General features: G+C 44.6%; 1 protein-coding gene across 2 annotated transcripts in view; it reads right to left on the bottom strand.

Annotated features, from left to right (window-relative positions):
* Positions 1-20,910, bottom strand: part of FNTB (farnesyltransferase, CAAX box, subunit beta) — a 76,674-nt gene that overhangs the window by 40,117 nt on the left and 15,647 nt on the right. For both annotated transcript variants that reach the window (XM_007986985.3, XM_073011077.1), the window contains exons 2-4: positions 18,082-18,146; positions 10,056-10,128; positions 6,732-6,823 (exon numbers count right to left, since the gene is read on the bottom strand). In XM_007986985.3, the coding sequence (XP_007985176.1) occupies positions 6,732-6,823; positions 10,056-10,128; positions 18,082-18,146 (230 nt within the window). The remainder of the gene's footprint in view (positions 1-6,731; positions 6,824-10,055; positions 10,129-18,081; positions 18,147-20,910) is intronic.

Below are 20,910 nucleotides of genomic sequence, written 5' to 3'. Positions count from 1 at the left end.
ATACCTCAAATATACAAAGGATAATTACATAAACATTCTAGTAGGTAAAAACTGAGACTAGTCTGTAGCAAGAAGTATTTAGGTTACATAAAAAACTTCAGCACTAGAATAGGCTCTCATGGACAGACTGAAGGCCTAGGACAAGTTATGAAGATTATAGCTATGTTCTGCACAATTGGCAAGGTTTAAAGAAAAAAAACCAAAAAAACAGAAAAAAAGATTAAGCTTTGGAAATAGGAACAGTCATCCATGGGCAGAATGGCTTAGGAGGAGATGTAAATGCAAGATGCATGAGCTGGCATCACATCAAGCTTGTTCTCGTACTAACTGTAAAACAGCATCAGCTTGATAGAGTGAAGAGGAAATCTCCTTCCCTAGGTAGAGTATGACAACGGACAGGTGAAGACGGGCAGCATCTCTTGTTGATTCCAGGTGGCCTGTGCTGCCCACAGAGTCAGACATGTTATTTGACTCTTCGTCAAGCACTAGCAAGTCTCTGGATGGCTGCTGTTCTGGAAGAACGGTCAGGTCGAAAGTTGGCTACTGTAGGCCGGGCGCAATGGCTCACGCCTATGATCCTAGCACTTTGGGAGGCTGACGTGGGCAGATCGCTTAAGGCCAGGAGTTTGAGACCAGCCTGGGCAACATGGTGAAACTCCATCTCTACTAAAAATACACAAATTAGCCAGGCATGGTGGCACGCGCCTGTAGTCCCAGCTGCTTGGGAGGCTGAAGCACGAGAATCGCTTGAACCTGGAAGGCGGATGTTGCAGTGAGCTGAGATTGCACCAGTGCACTCCAGCCTGGGGGACACAGCAAGACTCTGACTCAAAGAAAAAGAAAGTTGGCTATTTTAGAGTAGAGTTTCTCAACTGTTGACATTTGGGGCTCAGTAATTCTTTGGTGCAGGGACTGTCCTGTAGAGGATATTTAGCAACACCCTGCCAACAGCACCTGGTAAGGAAAAATGCCCAGGAGACAAAGGCCTAGATATGGTGTCCTCACTGAAAGGTGCAGAAACATACAAACTACACTTAAAAATTAAAAGGAAAAATATTTAAGAGGCTACTCCAGGGACAAGGTACTAATGACCTTTGAAACGGAAAGGATAAAACACTGAAATCGCAAAATTTGAATTTATCTTTGGAAAAATCTTACGAGCTGAAATATCCTAAAATGGTTTTTAGGTTAAAGGCAATTTTTAAATCTTACAGAAGCTAAAAACATTAACAGTGCGATGGTCTCCCTGTGATTTTTATTTTGCTCTGTTTCACTGAAGCTGCTTTCGGTAACAAAGAATGGGATTCTCATTAGAAGATGCTTCCTTCAGTGCCAAAACTATTAAGCAAAGCAAATGTACTTAGTCTAGTTTCAACATATTAATTCATTTTAGGTAAACACATATAAATGTGTGCACATAACCTCTTAAAAGAGGCAAGCTAGGCCGCACGCAGTGGCTCACATCTGTAATCCCAACATTTTGGGAAGCTGAAGCGGGTGGATCACCTGAGGTCAGGAGTTCAAGACTAGCCTGGCCAACATGTTGAAACCCTGCTTTACCAAATACAAAAATAAGCTGGGCGTGGTGGCGCACCCCTGTAATCCTAGCTACTCGGGAAGCTGAGGCAGGAGAATCACTTGAACCCGGGAGGTGGGGGTTGCAGTGAGCTGAGATCATGCCACTGCACTCCAGCCTGGGAACAAGAGCAAAACACCGTCTCAAGAAAAAAAAAAAAAAGGCTGGGCGGGGTCGCTCACACCTGTAATCCCAGCACTTTGGGAGGGTGAGGCAGGTGGATCACCTGAGGTCAGGAGTTTGAGACCAACTTGGCCAACATGGTAAAACCTCGTCTCTACGAAAAATGTGTGGTGTACATTGTGGTGACTACCCGCCTGTATGCCTGTAGTCCCAGCTACTCGGGAGGCTGAGGAGACAGAAGAATTGCTTGAACGCAGGAGACGGAGGTTGCAGTGAGCCAATATCGTGACACTGCACTCCAGTCTCGGCAAGAGAGCAAGACTCTTTCTCAAAAAAAAAAAAAAAAAGAAAAAAAAGAGGCAAGCTAAAGTCCTACCTATGGACTGGAATGGTGGCCTCACGCCTATAATTCCAGTGTTTTGGGAGGCTAAGGTAGGAGGATCAATTGAGCCCAGGAGGTCATGACCAGCCCAGGCAACACAGCAAGGCACTGTCTCTACCAAAAATAAAGAAAACATTCCAGGCTATGAATACATTATTCTTGAAACCTCTGATACCAGCCGTAACAACCTGGCCTTGCTGGCTTTGGTCAGCGGTCATAGCAGCTGACAAAAGTATTTTGTCCACTAGAGGGAACCCAGCTTATCATATTGTTCCCTAAACAAACAGAAGTACAGCAGTGAACAAAACAGGAAAGAGAAACCTTTGTGTAAGTGTAGGGGGTGCGTGTGTTGCATGCAGGGGAAAAGAAGGCAGGAACATTTTATAAAACTGCAGAGCTAGACTTTCTGCCTCTAGGTCACCTTAATATATTTGTATGAAGAAAGAAAACTGAACGCATTTCAAAGCATTTCATTTCCCTGTGCAAGATAAATAAAAAGGCAATATTCTATTTCAGCTAGTCTAAAAAAAAATCTTCTATTTATATAGAAGTCTTTAAGATTTCTCTGTATCTTACTAAAAATAGTCTATTTCCTTATGGGTCAGAGCCAGTAGGCTTTGTTCATAACAAATGTTATCTGTACCTAGAAGTAACTACCTCCTAGGCGCAAAGCAAAATTCATTATTGGAAAGTCTAAGAAATGTTTAAAAGTTCATTAACTCAATGCTCAGAAGAAACACAGGTAAAGCTTTTAAGGCGCCTGTGAAGCAGAAACTCTCATTAACTGTCAAGTGGTTTTTGAAATAAGGACAAATCAAGCTTATTTTTAAATCATTCCTTTAATTACAAAATAATAAAAGATCATTGTGAAATTTCAGAAAATGCAAATAAGCTTAGAAAAAAATGTTTTGTTTGTTTGTCTTTTGAGACAAAAGTCTCCTTCTATTACCCAGAATGGAGTGCAGTGGTGTGATTTCGGCTCACTGCAACCTCTGCCTCCCAGATTCAAGCGATTCTCCTGCTTCAGTCTCCCAAGTACCTGGGATTACAGGTGCTAGCCAACACACCTAGCTATTTTTTGTATTTTTAGTAGAGACAGGGTTTCACCATGTTGGTCAGACTGGTCTTGAACTCCTGACCTCAAGTGATCCACCTGTCTCAGCCTCTCAAAGTCCTGGGATTACAGCCGTGAGCCATTACATCCAGCCAGAAAGCTTTTCTTTCTTTTTTTTTGAGACAGAGTTTCCCTCTTGTTGCCCAGGCTGGAGTGCAGTGGTGTGATCTCGGCTCACTGCAACCTCCACCTCCCGGGTTCAAGTGAGTCTCCTGCCTCAGCCTCCTGAGTAGCTGGGATTACAGGCATGTGCCACCACGACCAGCTAATTTTGTATTTTTAGTAGAGACGGGGTTTCTCCATGTTGGCCAGGCTGGTCTAAAACTCCCGACCTCAGGTGATCCACCTGCCTCGGCCTCCCAAAGTGCTGGGATTACAGGCCTGAGCCATTGCGCTTGGCCTTTTTTTTTTTTTTTTTTTTTTTTTTTTTTTAAGACAGAGTCTCTCTCTGTCCTCCAGGCTGGAGTAGCGTGGCATGATCTTGGCTCATCGCAACCTCCACCTCCCTGATTCAAGCAATTCTCCTGCCTTAGTCTCTCGAGTAGCTGGGATTACAGGCATACACCACCAAGCCAGGCTAATTTTTGTATTTTTAGTAGAGACAGGATTTCCCCATGTTGGCCAGGCTGGTCTCAAACTTGACTTCAGGTGATCCACTGGCCTTGGCCTCCCAAAGCCCTGGGATTACAGGTGTGAGACACCGCGCCCAGCCCAGAAAGTTTAGAAAATCACTTTTAACCCTATCGTCCAGAAGTAACTACTACATGTATCTTTCTGGTTTTATCTATGCATATAATCATCTATATTTTAATATATGTAAATTAAATCTTTTAAACTATTTTCATTTCACAGCTCTCTATATAAATACATACATTTTAACATACAAATATACACATTCATGTATTTATTGAGACAGGGTCTTGCTCTGTTGCCCAGGCCGGAATGCAGTGGTACTATCATGGCTCACTGCAGCCTCAAACTCCTGAACTCAAGTGACCCTCTTGCCTCGGCCTCCTGAGCAGCTAGAAGTGTGCACCACCCCACCCAGCTATTTTTATTTTTATTTTTGAGATGGAGTCTCACTATATCACCCAGACTGGTCTTGAATTCCTGAGCTCCAGTGGTCCTCTGACCTTGGCCTCCCAAAGTGCTGGGATTACAGATGTGATCATGCCTGGCCACATTTATAAATTTTTTAATGGTTATATTTCATTGAATGTACCACACCATAAATGACTTATGTTTTATTTTTTAAATTTATGTATTTCATTTATTTATTTTTTTTGAGATGGAGTGTCACTCTGTCACCCAGACTGGAGTGCAGTGATGCAATCTCGGCTCACTGCAACCTCCACCTCCTGGGTCCAAGCGATTCTCCTGCCTCAGCCTCCCAAGTAGCTGGGATTACAGGCGTGTACCACCATGCCCGGTTAACTTTTGTATTTTAGTAGAGATGGAGTTTCACCATGTTGGCCAGGCGGGTCTCAAACTCCTGGCCTCAAGTGAGCCACCCACCTCAATCTCCCAAAGTGCTTGGGATTATAGGCCTGAGCCACCATGCCCAGCTTTACATTTAAAAAAAAATTTTTAAAACATTCTCTACTGTTGATTTTTAAATTTAGATTGCTTCCAATGAAAGGCCCTTTAAGGGCTCCTCTCATCCTATGTGACATTGCCCCAAAAGCGGCGCTGACACTTCCTCAGAAAAGCCTTCCCTACAAAACACCAAGTACACAGCCTAGAAAAAAACGCAGTCAATTCTGGCTCAAGTGCTTCCACCTCAGGCACCCCGTGACTCTCTCTTCCAGTTTCTCATGGGTCTGCGGCCTCCTCCATCTAGTGTTCGGACCGAGGCTCACAGAAATCCCCCATTTTTTCTTTCTTCTCTCACACCCGACTTTCCCATTGTGTAGGAGTGCAGGGAAAACTTTCCAAATATCCTGATTGTGTAGGAGTGAAGGGAAAATGTCCCAAACTATCCCCAGGCCCCCGAGCTGGTATTTCTAAAACACACAGGGCTGGATGTTGTGGCTCACGCCTGTCATCCCAGCACTTTGGGAGGCTGAGGTGGGTGGATCACCTGAAGTCAGTAGTTCAAGACCAGCCTGGTCAATATGGTGAAAGCCTGCCTCTACTAAAAATACAAAAATTAGCCGGGCATGGTGGTGGGTGCCTGTAATCCCAGCTACTCAGGAGACTGAGGCAGGAGAATCACTTGAACCCGGGAAGTGGAGGCTGCAGTGAGCTGAGATTGTGCCACTGCACCCCAGCCTGGGTGACAGAGTGAAACTCTGTCTCAAAAAACAAAAAACAACAACAACAACAAAAAAACCACACGAGCCTTTCTTTGACAATTAAATTCCTGTTACTGCAGAAACTGTGTCCAACTCTCCTTCCAGTGCTGGAAGCAGCCAGGCTTGCAGTGGCATCCCGATGATCAAAACAATGCACTTGCCTCTCCCTCAGAAAGCATCCTACGTACCACAAGGGTTAATGGCCTAATTCTTTATTATCTTCCCCATCCGCATTCATCACAAGACACCCTGCCCAGGAAGGCAAGAATGAGAGGTTATTGTTAAGACAGAATGAATGAGACAATGTCCAGTTCTGTTCTTCTGACCTGACAATGTGACCAAGGCAGGGACTCTGTGACCAGAGAGGGGCCCCGGCTAGCCTCTGTGTGTCCCAGCACAGCTGTCTCCTTGTGCTGTGGAGAAACGAACCTGGCTCAGAAGTCTCTCATCCCAGATGCCTCGCCCTCAGGCGCACCAGAGGAAGCTGAGAAATTCGAGATGCTGCCTAGAGCCCATGCTGCCTCTCAGCGGATCTCTTAGATCCAATTCCTGGCTGCCCTTTCTTATTCCAGGTATCCCTAGGACTGGAGTCATGATCAGTCTTTTCTTCTTTAATATATAAATAGTGATGAGTGTCTGGGAATGAGGTGCCAGATCAAGAATGCCATCTGTACAAGGATCTTGGGAAGAAGCTCAGTTGCTTGGATCTCTAATCATCAATCAGGTGTAGGAAAACTGAGAGTCACGGCATTTGTATGCCACGCCAGTAACACGTCCAGTCCCATCAAGAGCTGCACGGTCCCTCCAAGTACCGGGAGCAGGGAGGTGCTTCTACAGAGGTGTGTAGGAAAGGCAAAGGCATTTTTGTTCACTGGACTGGCACATGCTTCCCCACAGAAGCTGTTCAAATGCATACTGTACTTTCTGGCAAAATCATGTCTCTCAGAGTTGATGATTAAGACTTTTCTCAAAGACCAGAGTCAAGAGTCAAAAGAAAAGACCACAGAAGAAACCAGAATCCTTCTCTTGGAAGTTCAAAGTCTTGTTCTACCCACCAGCTTACATTAGGTTTCTAAAGTGGAGGAGTTTCAGGAAGTTGCCGGAGGTCATGAGAAGGGCAAGGATTTCTTTGTGGCACTCTGTTTTTTTCCATTCCAAACAAATAAAACAGAAACAAAACAAAACCCCAAACTCAAAATACAATTTCAGAGAACACCCCAGATTTCCCAAAGCCAGACTCACTCTGTAGCCACTATCTGGGGGATGGGTTCATCTAGCAGTTCCAAGCTGTGCAGGATCCAATAGCAGAGCCATGGGCGGCTGGCATCCAGACACTGGGAGAGAGACAGGAGAGAAAACATCCCTTATTCACAATCACTCCAAGACACTGCTGCCAAGGCCGTATCTGTCTCACTCCCAGCAGCCTGGCAAGGGGGAGGAGGGCACCCTTGCTCAAACAACAATCAGCAAATAAAGGACACTTAGCTTTGTGGCCTTAGCCAGGAGCTGAAATGACCATCTGTTAAAAAAAAAAAAAAAAAGATAACAGGGCCAGGCGCGGTGGTTCATGCCTGCAATTCCAGCACTTTGGGAGGCCAAGGTGGGTGGATCATTTAAGGTCAGGAGTTCAAGACCAGCCTGGCCAACATGGCGAAACCCTGTCTCTATTAAAAATACAAAAATTAGCTGGGCATGGTGATGTGCGCCTGTAATCCCAGCTACTTGGGAGGCTGAGGCAGGAGAATCACTTGAACCCAGGAGGCAGAGGTTGCAGTGAGCCAAGATCGCACTACTGCACTCCAGCCTGGGCGACAGAGCGAGACTCCGTCTCAAAAAAAAAAAAAAGAAAAAAAAAAGAAGAAAAGAGAAGAAAAGAAAAAAAAGACAACAGGATTAAAAAGAAAAGGTGACCCTGAACCCAGTGGATCCCTCCCTGGCAAGCATCTAAGGAAGGCTGAGCAGAGGACTTCATACAGGCCAGGAGGTTAGGGGCTGCTATTTTCTCAGTGTAGAACCAACGAGATATATACTCTCTGAAGAGATTTTCTGGCTTAATTCAACCACTGATTCAACAAATATTTGATAGTATCTACTTGTGCCAAGCACTGTATTAGACACTGGGGGCATGATAATAAAATTTAGTTTCTACTCTTTATTTTTTTGAGACAGGGTCTCGCTCTGTCACCCAGGCTAGAGTGCAATGGTATGATCTCAGCTCACTGCAGCCTCAACCTCCTGGGCTCAAGCAATCCTCCTGCCTCAGCCTCCTAAGTAGCTGGGACTAGGGGCGCACACCACCATGCCTGGCTAATTTTTTAAGTTTTTACAGAGACAGGGTCCCACTATGTTGCCCAGGCTGGTCTTGAACTCCTGGGCTGAAGCAATTCACCTGCCTGAGCCTCCCAAAGTGCTGAGATTACAGGCATGAGCCACCATGCCCGACCTGGTTTCTGTTCTTGAGATGCTTGGGATATAGAATGCCTGTGGTTACCTGTAGGGGAAGAGAGCACCGGACAGACATATAAGTTACCTCATGTCTTTCTGGAACCAACACGTGTACATATACCTGGAGAAATGCTGTAATGGGCAGAAACAGAGTTTTGAGGGAGCGCATGGAAGAGACTAATTCTGCCTGGGGAGCTAGGAAAGGCTTCCAAAGGTGACATGCAGACAGCTCTTGATCATAATTAAACCACAAATGATTATTGAGCATTCAAGGCTAGGCAGGGTAGGTAGGAGTACTGCCCCAGTTTTATAAATTAAAATATATAAATGAGGTCCAGAGGTTAATCCTTTTCAGATTATAAAAACAGTAAATGTCAGAGCTGAGACAAGAACCTAGGTTTTTAGACTCAATCTAGTGTTCTTTCCATTGGCCCAAGCTGCCCTCTTCAAAACCGTGCTGATATCCCAAGCTGTGGCTAACCTGCCACCTGGAAGGCAGGCTGCTGGGCTACTGAAGACACTGCCAGGGATGCAGCCTAAGTTTGAATCCCAGCTCTTCACCTTACTAGCTATGTGCCATTGAGCAAATGACTTAATTTTGCTATGCCCATTTCATTATCTGCAAAAAACAAAAGAATGATCTACCTCACATAGTTATAAGATTTAAATAAGAGAATGCAGCTGGGCGCAGTAGCTCACGCCTGTAACCTCAGAGCCTTGGGAGGCTGAGGCAGGTGGATCACTTGAAGTCAGGAGTTCGAGACCAGCCTGGCCAACATGGTGAAACCCCATCTCTACTAAAAATACAAAAATTAGCCAGGTGTGATGGTGCACACCTGTAATCCTGGTCACTCAGGAGGCTGAGGCAGGAGAATTGTTTGAACCTGAGGCAGAGGTTGCAGTGAGCCAAGATCATGCCACTGCACTCCAGCCTGGGAAATAGAGCAAGACTCCATCTCATAAATAAATAATGAGAGAATGCATGGTAAGCTTTCAGCAGCACACTGTTCAATAAATCGTTAGCTGATATTGGTACCAACTGTATCATAACTATTGAGGACTTGAGTTAAGGATTGAAAACTGATAGCCCACAGGCCAAATCTAGCCCATGGATGTGTACTGTTTAATTGGAAGTAGCTGCAACATTTGTCAGGAGAGTCACACGAAAACGTGGATTTCCAGCTTCATTTGGGGGGGAAAGAAAAGATGATCAGGCAACCCTGGGTCTGCATTCCTGGATGGCAGCAATGGGCAGGAACAGAGTAAAGGCACGGGGCCTCCAGTTAGCCTCAGTCTCCATGCAGCCCACTTCACTGATTTATGCTGCCTGCCCGGGCCCCACAGGCATTTGAGTTGGCAAATCATTGCCACAAATAATCAAATGTGGAACCCAAATAAAAAGCAGATTAAAAACAGAGACGCTGCTCTGTGTTAAGCAGGGCAGAAAGATTGGAGCCTTCCTGTTCAAATTCACCCTTTGCCTGCCCTCAATCCATCCAACATCTGTCCCTCTCCACCGCCACCCAGCCCTGAGGTTGCTCTGGGAAATATTTAAGATCTACTCTTAAATAGTAAGTGTTAAATTGCAAGGGCCACTCTCTATAGTGGTTCTCTAGTCAGTATAGAAATTAGATCTTATTATAAGAAAGGGTTTTTGTCTCTTTAATGAAGATATGAAAAGTAATGTACTAGAAGTGGTGAAGTTGGAAAATTTTTAACCATCATGATACAGACTTAACAGGTCTGGACAATACTCCTCAATAAATGAGCAAGAAATTAGATCAGCTTATAGGGCAAAGGGTTAAGGGTGAACAGGTAACTGGCTTTTAGCCAGCTGTCAAGGGGGTCTAGATAAAGCACGCAAACCCCTCACTCATCATCTAGTAACAGAAGAAAGCCCCACCCTATCTAGGGTGCTCCCCTCACTCTGGAAGAAACTGGGTTCTGCCCTTTCAGGGCTGGAGTCCCAGCCCTGTGACAGCACTCTACCTCCTGCCAGAGCCACAGAGAACAAAGAGTGACTCTGCAACAAGTCAGCCCCAACAGTCTTTCATGTTTAAATAGAAAAAGGAGGAAGACTTGGACAATTTGACAGCAAGAGTTCCTGGGTAATGTGTTTACCTCATAGGCGTCTGTCAGTTGTCGAAGGCCTCTTTTCAGATAATGGAAGTGCTTCTCCCTCTGCAAAATAAGCCTGGAAAGACAAACAGCTTATAAGCCCATTTTAATAGCTTATGCTTCCACCACACACACATGTACGCACATACACACACACAGGTACACACTCAGCTTCAGGATGTCCCTCTGCAGTCACTGATTGGATAACCAGCTACTTCTCTGGTTCCAAAGAGCAACTAAACCAGAAAAAAGAAGCTGTTGTCTGAATATCTCTAAAGCATCTGAAAACCATGCCAACTGACATTTTGAGTGAGATTTCGGTCTCCTAAAGGCAGTGACTTTGGGCTAACGGAAAAGCCACAATGCGCACACACAGCCAGGCATGGCTGACAGTCCACCCAGAAACTTCCTCCAGCATCTAAGAACAGATATCTTTGTGGCTCCCCATCCTGTAAGCAATTTAAATCTGAGTCTCGCCACTTCCCTGCCTCAGTCGCTGTCATTTCAGTCACTCCTTCTGGGATGACTTCTTCAAGGTCTATAGTGTGTACCCTGCCTGCCTCTCAGTTATCCATCTATTATTCCCTCCCTGAAATTCCACCTCCCACGTGTGAGCCACAGCCCTGGCCAGAGGACCGTGTTCTGCAGCCAGTCGCTGTCCTTGGCTCTGAAGTCAACAATACTGGCTTTAAGATGGAATGTGCCGCCCATGGCCACCTGCACAGGCCGGGCAAAGCATGGAGGCTGCACTTCTTTCTTGGTCTGGCAGAAGGAGCCTGTGTGACTAGAGAAGGAAGGAAAAAGCACAGATTGTCAAGATGTTCCCTGCGCTTGCGGATTACAGAAACAAAGGAAACAGAGCCATTCCCTTTGCTAGGTAGTCAATTCCACAATTGTTTATCAAACTCCCACTGTACTTGGCTCAGAATAAGAGCCTTCATGTAGTCTTTTTTTTTTTCCCTGAGACGGAGTCTTGTTCTGTCACTCAGGCTGGAGTGCAGTGGTGTGATTTCAGCTCACTGCAACCTCCACCTCCCAGGTTCAAGCGATTCTCCTGCCCCAGCCTCCTGAGTAGCTGGGACTATAGGCATATGCCACCATGCCCAGCTAATTTTTGTATTTTTAGTAGAGACAGGGTTTTGCCATGCTGGCCAGGCCGGTCTCAAATTCCTGACCTCAGGTGATCCACCCGCCTCGGTCTCCCAAAGTGCTGGGATTACAGGTGTGAGCCACCACACCCGACCCTTCATGTAGTCTTTACTTCAAAAACTTTCAATTTAGAAACGAGGTAAGTATATCAATGGCTACAAGGAAAGAATGGGTAGGTTTTGTAAGGGAAACACATAAAATACTACTGAGGCTCAAAAGAGAGGGGACATCTCACGAAGAAAGGAATGATCAGGAAAGTTTGTGTGAAAAAGGAGGAATGTGCGATGAGTGGCCCTGGCAGAAGGAGAACATTTTAATTCAACTTTAAATAGCTGCAGGTAGCTAATGACTGTTATGCAGCAAAGGTATAAAGCGCACAAGAGGAGTGACAGGTGGGAGAATCTGGCCTCAATACAGGGATGAAAGAGGAATGGGAGAAAAGCAGCTGGGACCCCCTTTTTTTTTTTTTAAACAAGAATCTGGGATGCTGACTGAGGTATTTCTACTCAATTTACTAGGCAAAGGGAAGTCCTGAAGGTATTTGAGATGAAAAAAGAAATGATCAGAACTGTGCTTTAGAAAAACAGTAGGTACTGAGTATGTATCTACAAACTGAAGTAACTGAAAACACTGCAGTGGGCAGACAGATGGGGTGGGGAGACAGGGTTAGAAGCGCTAAGGAGCTGACACAGTTGGGGCTACTTAGGGCCCAAACTAGTGTGTGACCCATGGTCAGTCGACTTTGGGATGTGTGGGTTTTAGGATGCTGGAAGTGCATTCAGGTGAGGATGTCAATCAGGCTGCTGGACACACACGTGGGGCTCAGGAGAGGGATCCAGGTTACACACACAGACTGGGAAGCATTTATCTGCATGGAAGTGACAGGTGAAGCCACAGAAGATGAGAGGGCAGAGATAAAAGCTTGAAAACAAAACTGTGGGAAGACCCATTAAGGGTTTGGAGGAGAACAAAGAGCCAGTGAAGGAGAGAAACACCAGAGTTTACATATGCTGGGGAAGAGCAAAGGAAGTGTCATGTCACAGGCCATCAGGGAGGACAGAATTTCAGGAAGGTGTTTAACAGTGGCAGACGCTGCAGCAAGACTGAGGGAAAAGACAGCAAACCATAGAAGGGTTGGAGACCTCCAAGAGCATTCAGAGCAGAGGTGAAGGCAAATTGTAAACAAGAGAAGGCTAGACTCAGTTTCTCTTTCAGGAAAGTCCACTCAGGACGCAGGCAGCACTCATCTGTGTGGGCAGGGTGTCCAGCACTGGGGTAGAGGCTGCTCTGTCCCCTAGAGCGACAGTCCAGAGGTGGACACAGAAGTGAAAATGACAAGCAGAGCCCTGTCCAATAAACGCTGTGATCAGCTATGAGAAGAGATGGAGAGTCAGAAAACTCTTTCCAAAGGGAGCAGCATTGAGGCTAAGGCTGGAAGGACATGAGTTAAACAGGCAAAATGAAGAAAACATCATGACACATTTAAGTTAGTTTAGTTCAGCTGGATCAAAAGTACAAGGCAGTAAGTAGAGAAATTCCACACTAAAAATGCAAAAGCCCAGAGGAAATCCATCAGGGAAGGTCCGTAAAGAGGATGGAGGAAGGCTGAGATGAGAGTATAGTAGGAGAGGTGAGCCTGGAAGAAGGAAGGACTCTACATTCTTGGAGCAAGAAATGATGGGTTCGAAGCTAGCGAAATACAGGACTCTGAGGTGGGAAGGAGGAAACAGGAAATTCAGATGGGTCAATCTCGATTTTCTCAGGAACTAGAAGTCAAGATGGTGGGAGAGCTGCGGAATGGCCACAGTGGTGGGTATGTTAGGGAAACTACATGAGACGAATAAAAGGATTATAAGGCAGTTAGCGAAGGGCCAGTGAAATTAAGAAGTGTAACATGTTGGTGAAGCCAGTCAGCAGCCTCAGGAGAAACCAAGCCTGCTGACACCTTGGTCTTAGACTTCTGGCCTCCAGAACTGTGAGAAAATAAATCTCTGTGGTTTACTGTGCCCCATCTGTGATACTGTGTTATGGCAGCTCAAGCTAATACCCTCTCCGGTCCTTCATTCTCAACTCACCTCTATCCAAAAATCTTTTCTGTGTAGGAAGTCACGAAAAGATAGAGCTCTTCCTATTTTTACCTGAACAATTCAGCCCCAAAACCATTCAATTACATGGAGCAGAATAAGAGAGGCTTCATGCAGGACTTGAGGGGGTGCAGGGTTGGACGCAGGGTGTCAGCTCAAGTAGATGAGGAGGGCCCCCGTGTCACTGTGCAGAGGGTGACAGGAGAGCAAGTGGGTAAATCTATTAAGGCTACAGGAAGTCAGGTTTCCACTGTCTGAGAAGGAACTTGCACATCTGTGTGTACTGGGTAATGATTTAAATAGTATTTCTTACGAGGGGTGAGCCCACCGGGCTTCCAGACTCTTCGCAATGTGCCTCCACCCACATTACTCTCCAACCTCATCTCCACCCCTGAGCTCTGATCATGCTGCCTTCTTTGAGCTCCGTTCCTGGCTTTGCCACATGCTGTTCCCTCTGCCTGGAACACTCCCCCCATCCTTTAAGTTAGCCACCCCTATTCCACCTACAGATTCAGCTTAAATGTCACTTTCTCTAAGAAGCCTTCCCCAACTTCCCAATCCAAATTAGATTCTCCCAGTGATTCTCTCTCTCAAACTATCCCATTGGTAACTGTGTATCTGTGTTCATTTGTTTAATATCCACCTCCCCCACTAGACCAAGAGCCCAGCAGGGGCAGGCCCAGGGCTAGCCTTGCTCATGCTGGCTTCCCTCAGCCCAGCAGAGTGTCCTGTCCTTTGGAGACTCTCTAGATACTGATGCTGAAAGGATCACATAAAGGCAGCAGAATGGAATGACAGCAAAGCCACTTCCCCCCCGCAAACCTGGGCCATCCTGGGAAACATGCATTTGATTGTGACAGATGAGAGGACAGGAGATTCAGTTCATTGTTGGTTCCTGGGGACTGTCTAAACTCACTAAAGCCAGGGGCCTCTCTAGTCAAAAAATAAGCACCTGGCATGTAAGTAATAAAGCAATTGAGGAAAGGTGAATTTATTTGTAAGACCTTGGAAAGAACAATAATAAGAAGAGAATACATCCTCTACCTGCACAGAATCTGGGAAATTCTAAAATTGTATCACATACAGGAATGGCAGAAAACCCGGGAGCTAAGCAGGTGCCTGTGAGAGACCTGCCTTGAGAACTTTAACTCAGAGTATTCTGGCTTCAGAGCCATTGCCAGCACTTAACCTCCAGGGCTCTGTTAGCACAGGGACATTATCAATATTTCTCACTTCTGAGGAGCACCAGGCTCCTGTGCCCAGGAGAAAACAAATGTAAAATTACATGTGAGATAGGTATCTGTGTAGTTTATGCATTTCAGGTTTCTTATTAAAGCCAAGGTGATACATGCAAAAGGGTACATTCAAAAGGGTGTGAAACCGTGACAATACCCACAGGGAAGAAAAAATGACTTTTCATGGGAAAGCAGGACATGAATAAACAAAACCATGAAAAGCATGGTCAAAAAGTTCCTTGGGACTGACTACCTCACTCCAGGTAGACAGTCACAACTTTAGAGAAGAAAATAATTTCTGGGAAGGGGATTAATTGTAGAATGTACTGACATTCAGCTACAGCCTTGACTTTCAGCCCAGTCTGCTATTCAACTTTGGCCCTGGAACGCTGAAAAGGCAAATGCCGACTTCAGCATCATCACAGGCATCCCTGGACCTGTGCGTGGTCTGTGGTCCTGGGCGTGAGTGTGAGTCTGTCCCACTTGATCAGCATCATGACCTCAGACACACAAACAAGCCCTGCCATCTAGATTTACTGCTAATAGCTGACCATGCACTTTAGCTAACAGTGAAGGTTACTTCCTGCATTAAAGTGTCAGACTTTAAGATTTTGACTATTAAGATGTTAAATATTGAGACTGTGATAATAATTTAAAGTTCTGATAAATTTTCTAAGTTATTCTTATATCCTCGCTCATTCTATGATGGTGATGTTTGGCTTCAGCTTTATATTGATATGTTGATTTATATACTCAGCCATTCAGTCAAAATGTATAGTATCTCCAATATGAATTAGCATCCTTTAAAACACTCAATTTCATAGGCAACAATGATAAAACGGGTAATTGTGAAATTCCTGAAACTAACCCAGAGCCCTGATATATTCTATTTCCACAAGGATCCAAGCCCAGGAGGAACACATTTTTTTCCCCACCCATACCTGACCTACTATCTATGAATCAGGGGATTTCACTCCTTTAATATCATCTACCATCACTCCCAAAAAACAACTGCTTCCTCTTAGACTATAACCTCCCATTTTCCCTCATATCTCAGTGTGAATAAAAGTCTTTCTTCAGCTCATCAGCTAAGGAAAAACAAAATTTCAAAAACGAATGAAAGAGACCAAGGGCTCTAACCTGATGGTAAATGAAAAGGGAATGTCAAATCATCAAAGGTTCGTGTGGGAAACAGAGGTTGTGTGTCCCCAGAGCCCAGGCAGTAGACAGTAACTCAGTCCAATCGGGTGAGTCATCGGCTTCAACTACAACAACAAAGCCCCTCTGAAAGCAATCACCCACACCCTCACCATGATGAAGTCTTGTCCCCTCTGGGGAAGCTAAGCTTGAACCAGCTTGTGCCTAGGGGCAGCGAACTGCCAAGGATACCGTTATATTTAAGAGTGCTGTTCTCCCAAGCTGTTTAAATAAATGGCGTCATTTGCTAATCTCTAGCTGTGTCTCATGACAAGAGGAAAATTTCATTTTATTGAGGTCAGAGCATTGGGTTAATGCAGAGATTTGGTTTAGCAGTTAAGGGAAAGACTATACTACTAAGCTGATATTTTTCCTCCTTTCCTTCCCCAGGGAACAAAGATGAAGTTAACCCTCCCACCTGTGTTTCCCTATGAACACTTGCCTCTTCCAACTGTTTTCTGCCATGGCTAATCAGAAAAAGTTAAGGAAATGGTGGCAAAAAAAAAAAAAAAAAAAAAAGACACAAAGGTAACAAAGTTGGACTCATTTATAATGTTCTAGTAAGCGGAAGTACCTAGACACTGACTTGCTAGGATTTAGTCTGTTAGGAGATCTCAAGAAGTCAAGAGACATGAGGAAGGAGGAAAGCCTGAACTTCAGACCTGCGACTGACTTCCCAACCACAGTGAATCAGCCAGTGGCCTAACCACACTTTGTTCAGAGATGTCAAGGAAAACTGTTCTCTTGGCCAGGTGCCGTGGCTCACAGCTGTAATCTCAGTACTTTGGGAGGACTGCTTGAGGCCAGGAGTTCAAGACAAGCCTGAGCAACACAGTGAGACTCCCATCTCTACAAAAAATAAAAACAAAAATAAGCTAGCCATGGTGATGCATTCCTATAGTCCCAACTACTGGGAAGGCTGCACTGAAAGGATTCGCAGGAGTTCAAGGCTGTTGTGGGCTATGATCAGGGTAATGCACTCCAGCCTGGGCAACACAGCAAGACAGGGCAAGGCAGGGCAGGACAGCACAGGACAGGACAGGACAAGACAAGACAGACAGAAAGGAAATAACGTGAGAAAGAAAGAGAGAAAGAGAGAGGGAGAAAGAGAAGAGAGAGAGAGAGAGAAAGAAAGAGAAAGGAAGGAAGGAAGGAAGGAAGGAAGGAAGGAAGGAAGGAAGGAAGGAAGGAAGGAAGGAAGGAAGGAAGAAAGGGGAAGGAAGGAAGGAAGAAAGGAAGTAAGTTTCATCATTAAGATAAAATGGTGACCACACAGTTTTAGGCTACTGATCAATTCTGATGGCTGAAATGTAACAAATAATGGTTTCAAAGAAAGAATCTGTGACTGCATGAGAAGTACTAATACGAGAATGAAATAATCTTATGAAATTCTAGTGTGACATATTACAAAACACTGGAAGAGAAAATAAAGGTTCAAATTAAATAATAAATTTCTTCCTATAATTCCCTTTTCAAAATACCTGACCTCACAGGACTCAGAAGACTTCAACTTGCTAAGCTCCAAGGAAAACAAAAGACATTCTATTTCTTGTTTGAAATTTCATCCTTGGGATATGCTACACAATTACTAACAGGGAGCAGACATGGAGAAACTCAAACTTCCCATGTTTTTCTAGTCAAATAATAATCTACATCAAAGAAATCCATCCCTTGCCATCTCCCTAAACTCTAAACGTGTTTCAAAGTGCAATATGAAAAGAAAAATCTGGGCCAGGCACAGTGGCTCATGCCTGTAATCCTAGCCCTTTGGGAGGCTGAGGCAGGTATATTACCTGAAGTCAGGAGTTTAAGACCAGACTGGCCAACACGGTGAAACCCTGTCTCTACTAAAAATACAAAAATTAGCCAAGTGTGGTGGTGGGCACCTGTAATCCCAGCTTCTTGAGAAGCTGAGGCAGGAGAATCACTTGAACCTAGGAGGCGGAGGTTCCAGGGAGCCGAGATCATGCCACTGCACCCCAGCCTGGGCAACAAAAGTGAAACTCTGTCTCAAAAAAAAAAGAAAAAGAAAGAAAAAGAAAAACCTGAGAGTTCTCATCTGAAGACCACAGCAGCAGGCCACCACTAAACAAAAATCTGGAATTCCTCTCTCCATCTTCAGACCTCAGAATCCAGACCCCACGTAACACCTGGCAACTCAGCTCCAGTGGAGAATCGCTCTAAACAGTATTCTGCCAGAGGCAGGAGAGGGGGTCATAGCATATCCAGGTAGCCACAAGGAAAAGAAACACCATTAGTGCAGCAGATGCTCCCCGTGGTTAGACTCACTCAAGGAGGAAAGAAGAAAGGCTTCCGCAGGATGGTGCTTTCCCAGATCCCCTCAAACTCCTAACCACAGCTTACCTTGGTACAAGGTGGTTGAACTTGTAAGAACTGAAGACCTCTTGGATCTTTTCTTCTACTTTTGCCTGGAAAGGATGCAGGAGATAGGAGAGAGAAAACAAATACAGATGAGACCTCCATCAGCTTTTTCTTCCTATTGCCACAAATGCCTATTGGCAAGGGTTGGTTGGTATGGTTTGGAACTTCATAGTACTGTTAAGACAGGGGTTCTGCAGGATGACAGGCTTAGGACAAGGCAAGAGGGAATCCCCTGTACCATGTTGGCATCACAATGGACTTTTCCAGAAACCGAATCCATAATATCCAAACTAATGGCAGTTTTGGTGTTTGGTTCCCTGGCACTAGTTACTCTGAGAGCAGATGAAGACAGATGTCTCTTGCTTGTGTAGGAGACCATATGCCACCCCGAAATATGCCTCAACGGCATAAGGATTATTCTGAGAAACTGCAGCTACAGGAGAAGCTCTGAAAACAGAGTATACCAGTCTGTGAGGGAAATTGACATCTATAAAGGAAATCTCCATTTGTGAGAGTGTTTCCCTCTCTGTACCAAAAGAGAAGGATGACTAAATCAGAGGAAACTATTATCAATGGAGAAGGCACCTACTGAAATCTGCATAACAAACCTTACTCTTATTTACCATACTTGTCCTGTTCACCTCCCCATAACTGGCTTCCCCCACAAACTTCTCTGTTTTTAGTTGAAAGTGCTATATAAGCTGGAGTTCTAGATCACCTCTTTCAGAATTACTCATTTTCCCCTGGGTATCTCCTATGTATACATGAAGTATACATGTTAACAAACTTCTGCTTGTTTTTCTTTTGTTACCCTGTTGTTTTGTTATAGAGGTTCCAGCCCAGAAATTAGAAGGGTAAAGGGAAAATGATTTTTTTTCCTCCCCTCCACTTCAAATATGTATTCTTCCTGCTCTATGAAGTTGTTTGGATGTTCATTAACTTACCACTCTCAAATACATAATTAGTTTCTGCCAACAGTCATGCTTCTTATTGTAAAACTGAACAGTTAAAATATTAAAATCATCTGGGAGATTTATAACATCAATTGTTGAAACACCAAAACAAATAGCAAATTCTGGTCCTACGTCATGCACAGGACTCCACAGTCCCATAAAATGAAGGATCTCAGAAAGTCAGGTCACCAAAGAAATCAGATCTTTCTCTTCTGAAGACCACGCCACAATGCTAAAACCAACCCACATGGTTGACAAAAATTGCAGGCTGGGTTCTGGACAGAAATACACTTACAATTAAGCATGAATCAGGCTGCACTTCAGCCCACTTCCTGGTTGCTAAAAGTCTGACCATTTGTATCCCATCATTCCTATAGGGCCAGGATCTCTGACATTAGAATCATAAGACTTTTGTTTAAGGATCATCCAAGATGTTTTTCAGACTTTGAAGTCCAGCAATCAGTTTGAAAACCCCCACAGAGGAACAGAATCTGCCTGAGAATACAGCTTCCTTATCTCCCTGTCAATGACTTCACCCTACATTTTTCAACCAATCAACAAACTCCACACTCCACACTTCAGCCTACTCCAAAACCCTTAAAAGCCCTAACCCCAAATTACTCAAAGGAGAGTTTGAGGATTCTTCCCATCTCCTCATGAGGTGACCCTATGACTAAACCTCCTTCTCTGCTGCAACCCCCATCTTTTTTTTTTTTTTGAGACGGAGTCTCTTGTCACCCAGGCTGGAGTACAGTGGCGCAATCTTGGCTCACGGCAACCTCCGCCTCTCAGTTTCAAGAGATTGTCCTGCCTCAGCCTCCCAAGTAGCTAGGATAACAGGTGCCCACCACCCCGCCCAGCTAATTTTTGTATTTTTAGTAGAGGCAGGCTTTCACCGTGTTGGCCAGGCTGGTCTCGAACTCCTGACGTCAGGTGATCCACCCACCTCAGCCTCCCAAAGTGCTGGGATTACAGGCATGAGCCACCATGCCCAGCCAACCCCTTGGTGTACTGACTTGCTGAGTGCTTCAGGCAACGGTTGTGGTCACAATGTGGTCTCATGGGAGAGCTCCTGGATACACGGTATAGTAATGAGGGAGGGTCTGGTTAACAGGACTGGGATTCACCTTCCTTGGCATTCCTAATCTTTGTAGTGAGACATGTTTTTGTTGAGATTTCAAAATACATAAAAATCTCCCTGGGAAACTTCAAAAATGAGTCATTTATTTCTGAAACACCCATTGAGGTAGAGCTCCTAGTCCCTTTGAGAAGCATGCAAGAATTATCTGTGATGATGAGGGGAGCAGTGATATGAATCATCTAAAATGGCAGCCAATCTAAAATTAATTTACATCTGGTTTTAGAACATGCTTTGATATTTGCTTCTGAACATGAATTTGAGGGATGATCTGTTTAAAAGGTTACAATACTTCAAAAAACAGACTGACGTCACCATGAGAATCTGACTTGGGAGAAATAAGAAAGTTGTCCCAGAATCATCATAATTCTTTTTCCATTCCCGACACTCACGCAGCTAAAATAAAGTACCAGCCTAAATGAAACACAAGACTGCATTTCTCAGTCATGCCTATAAGCTGAATGAGATAGAAAAATATACAAGAAATTGCTAAGATCATTAAATAAAGATTTGCCTGTGATATACCATCATCCCTCAATATCCATGGGGGATTGGTTCCAGGATCTCCCAGGATACCAAAATCTGTGTATGCTCAAGTCCTTGATATAAAATACTGGAGTATTTGCACAAAACCTATACAACCCTCCCATATAATCACAAGTAGCTTAACTACAGGGATACATTCTGAGAGACGCCTTCTTAGGTGATTTCATCTTGGTG

The sequence above is a fragment of the Chlorocebus sabaeus genome, chromosome 24 (genome assembly GCF_047675955.1).
Source record: "Chlorocebus sabaeus isolate Y175 chromosome 24, mChlSab1.0.hap1, whole genome shotgun sequence".
Taxonomy (NCBI): domain Eukaryota; kingdom Metazoa; phylum Chordata; class Mammalia; order Primates; family Cercopithecidae; genus Chlorocebus; species Chlorocebus sabaeus.
This window is presented reverse-complemented; position numbering and strand designations above follow the sequence as displayed.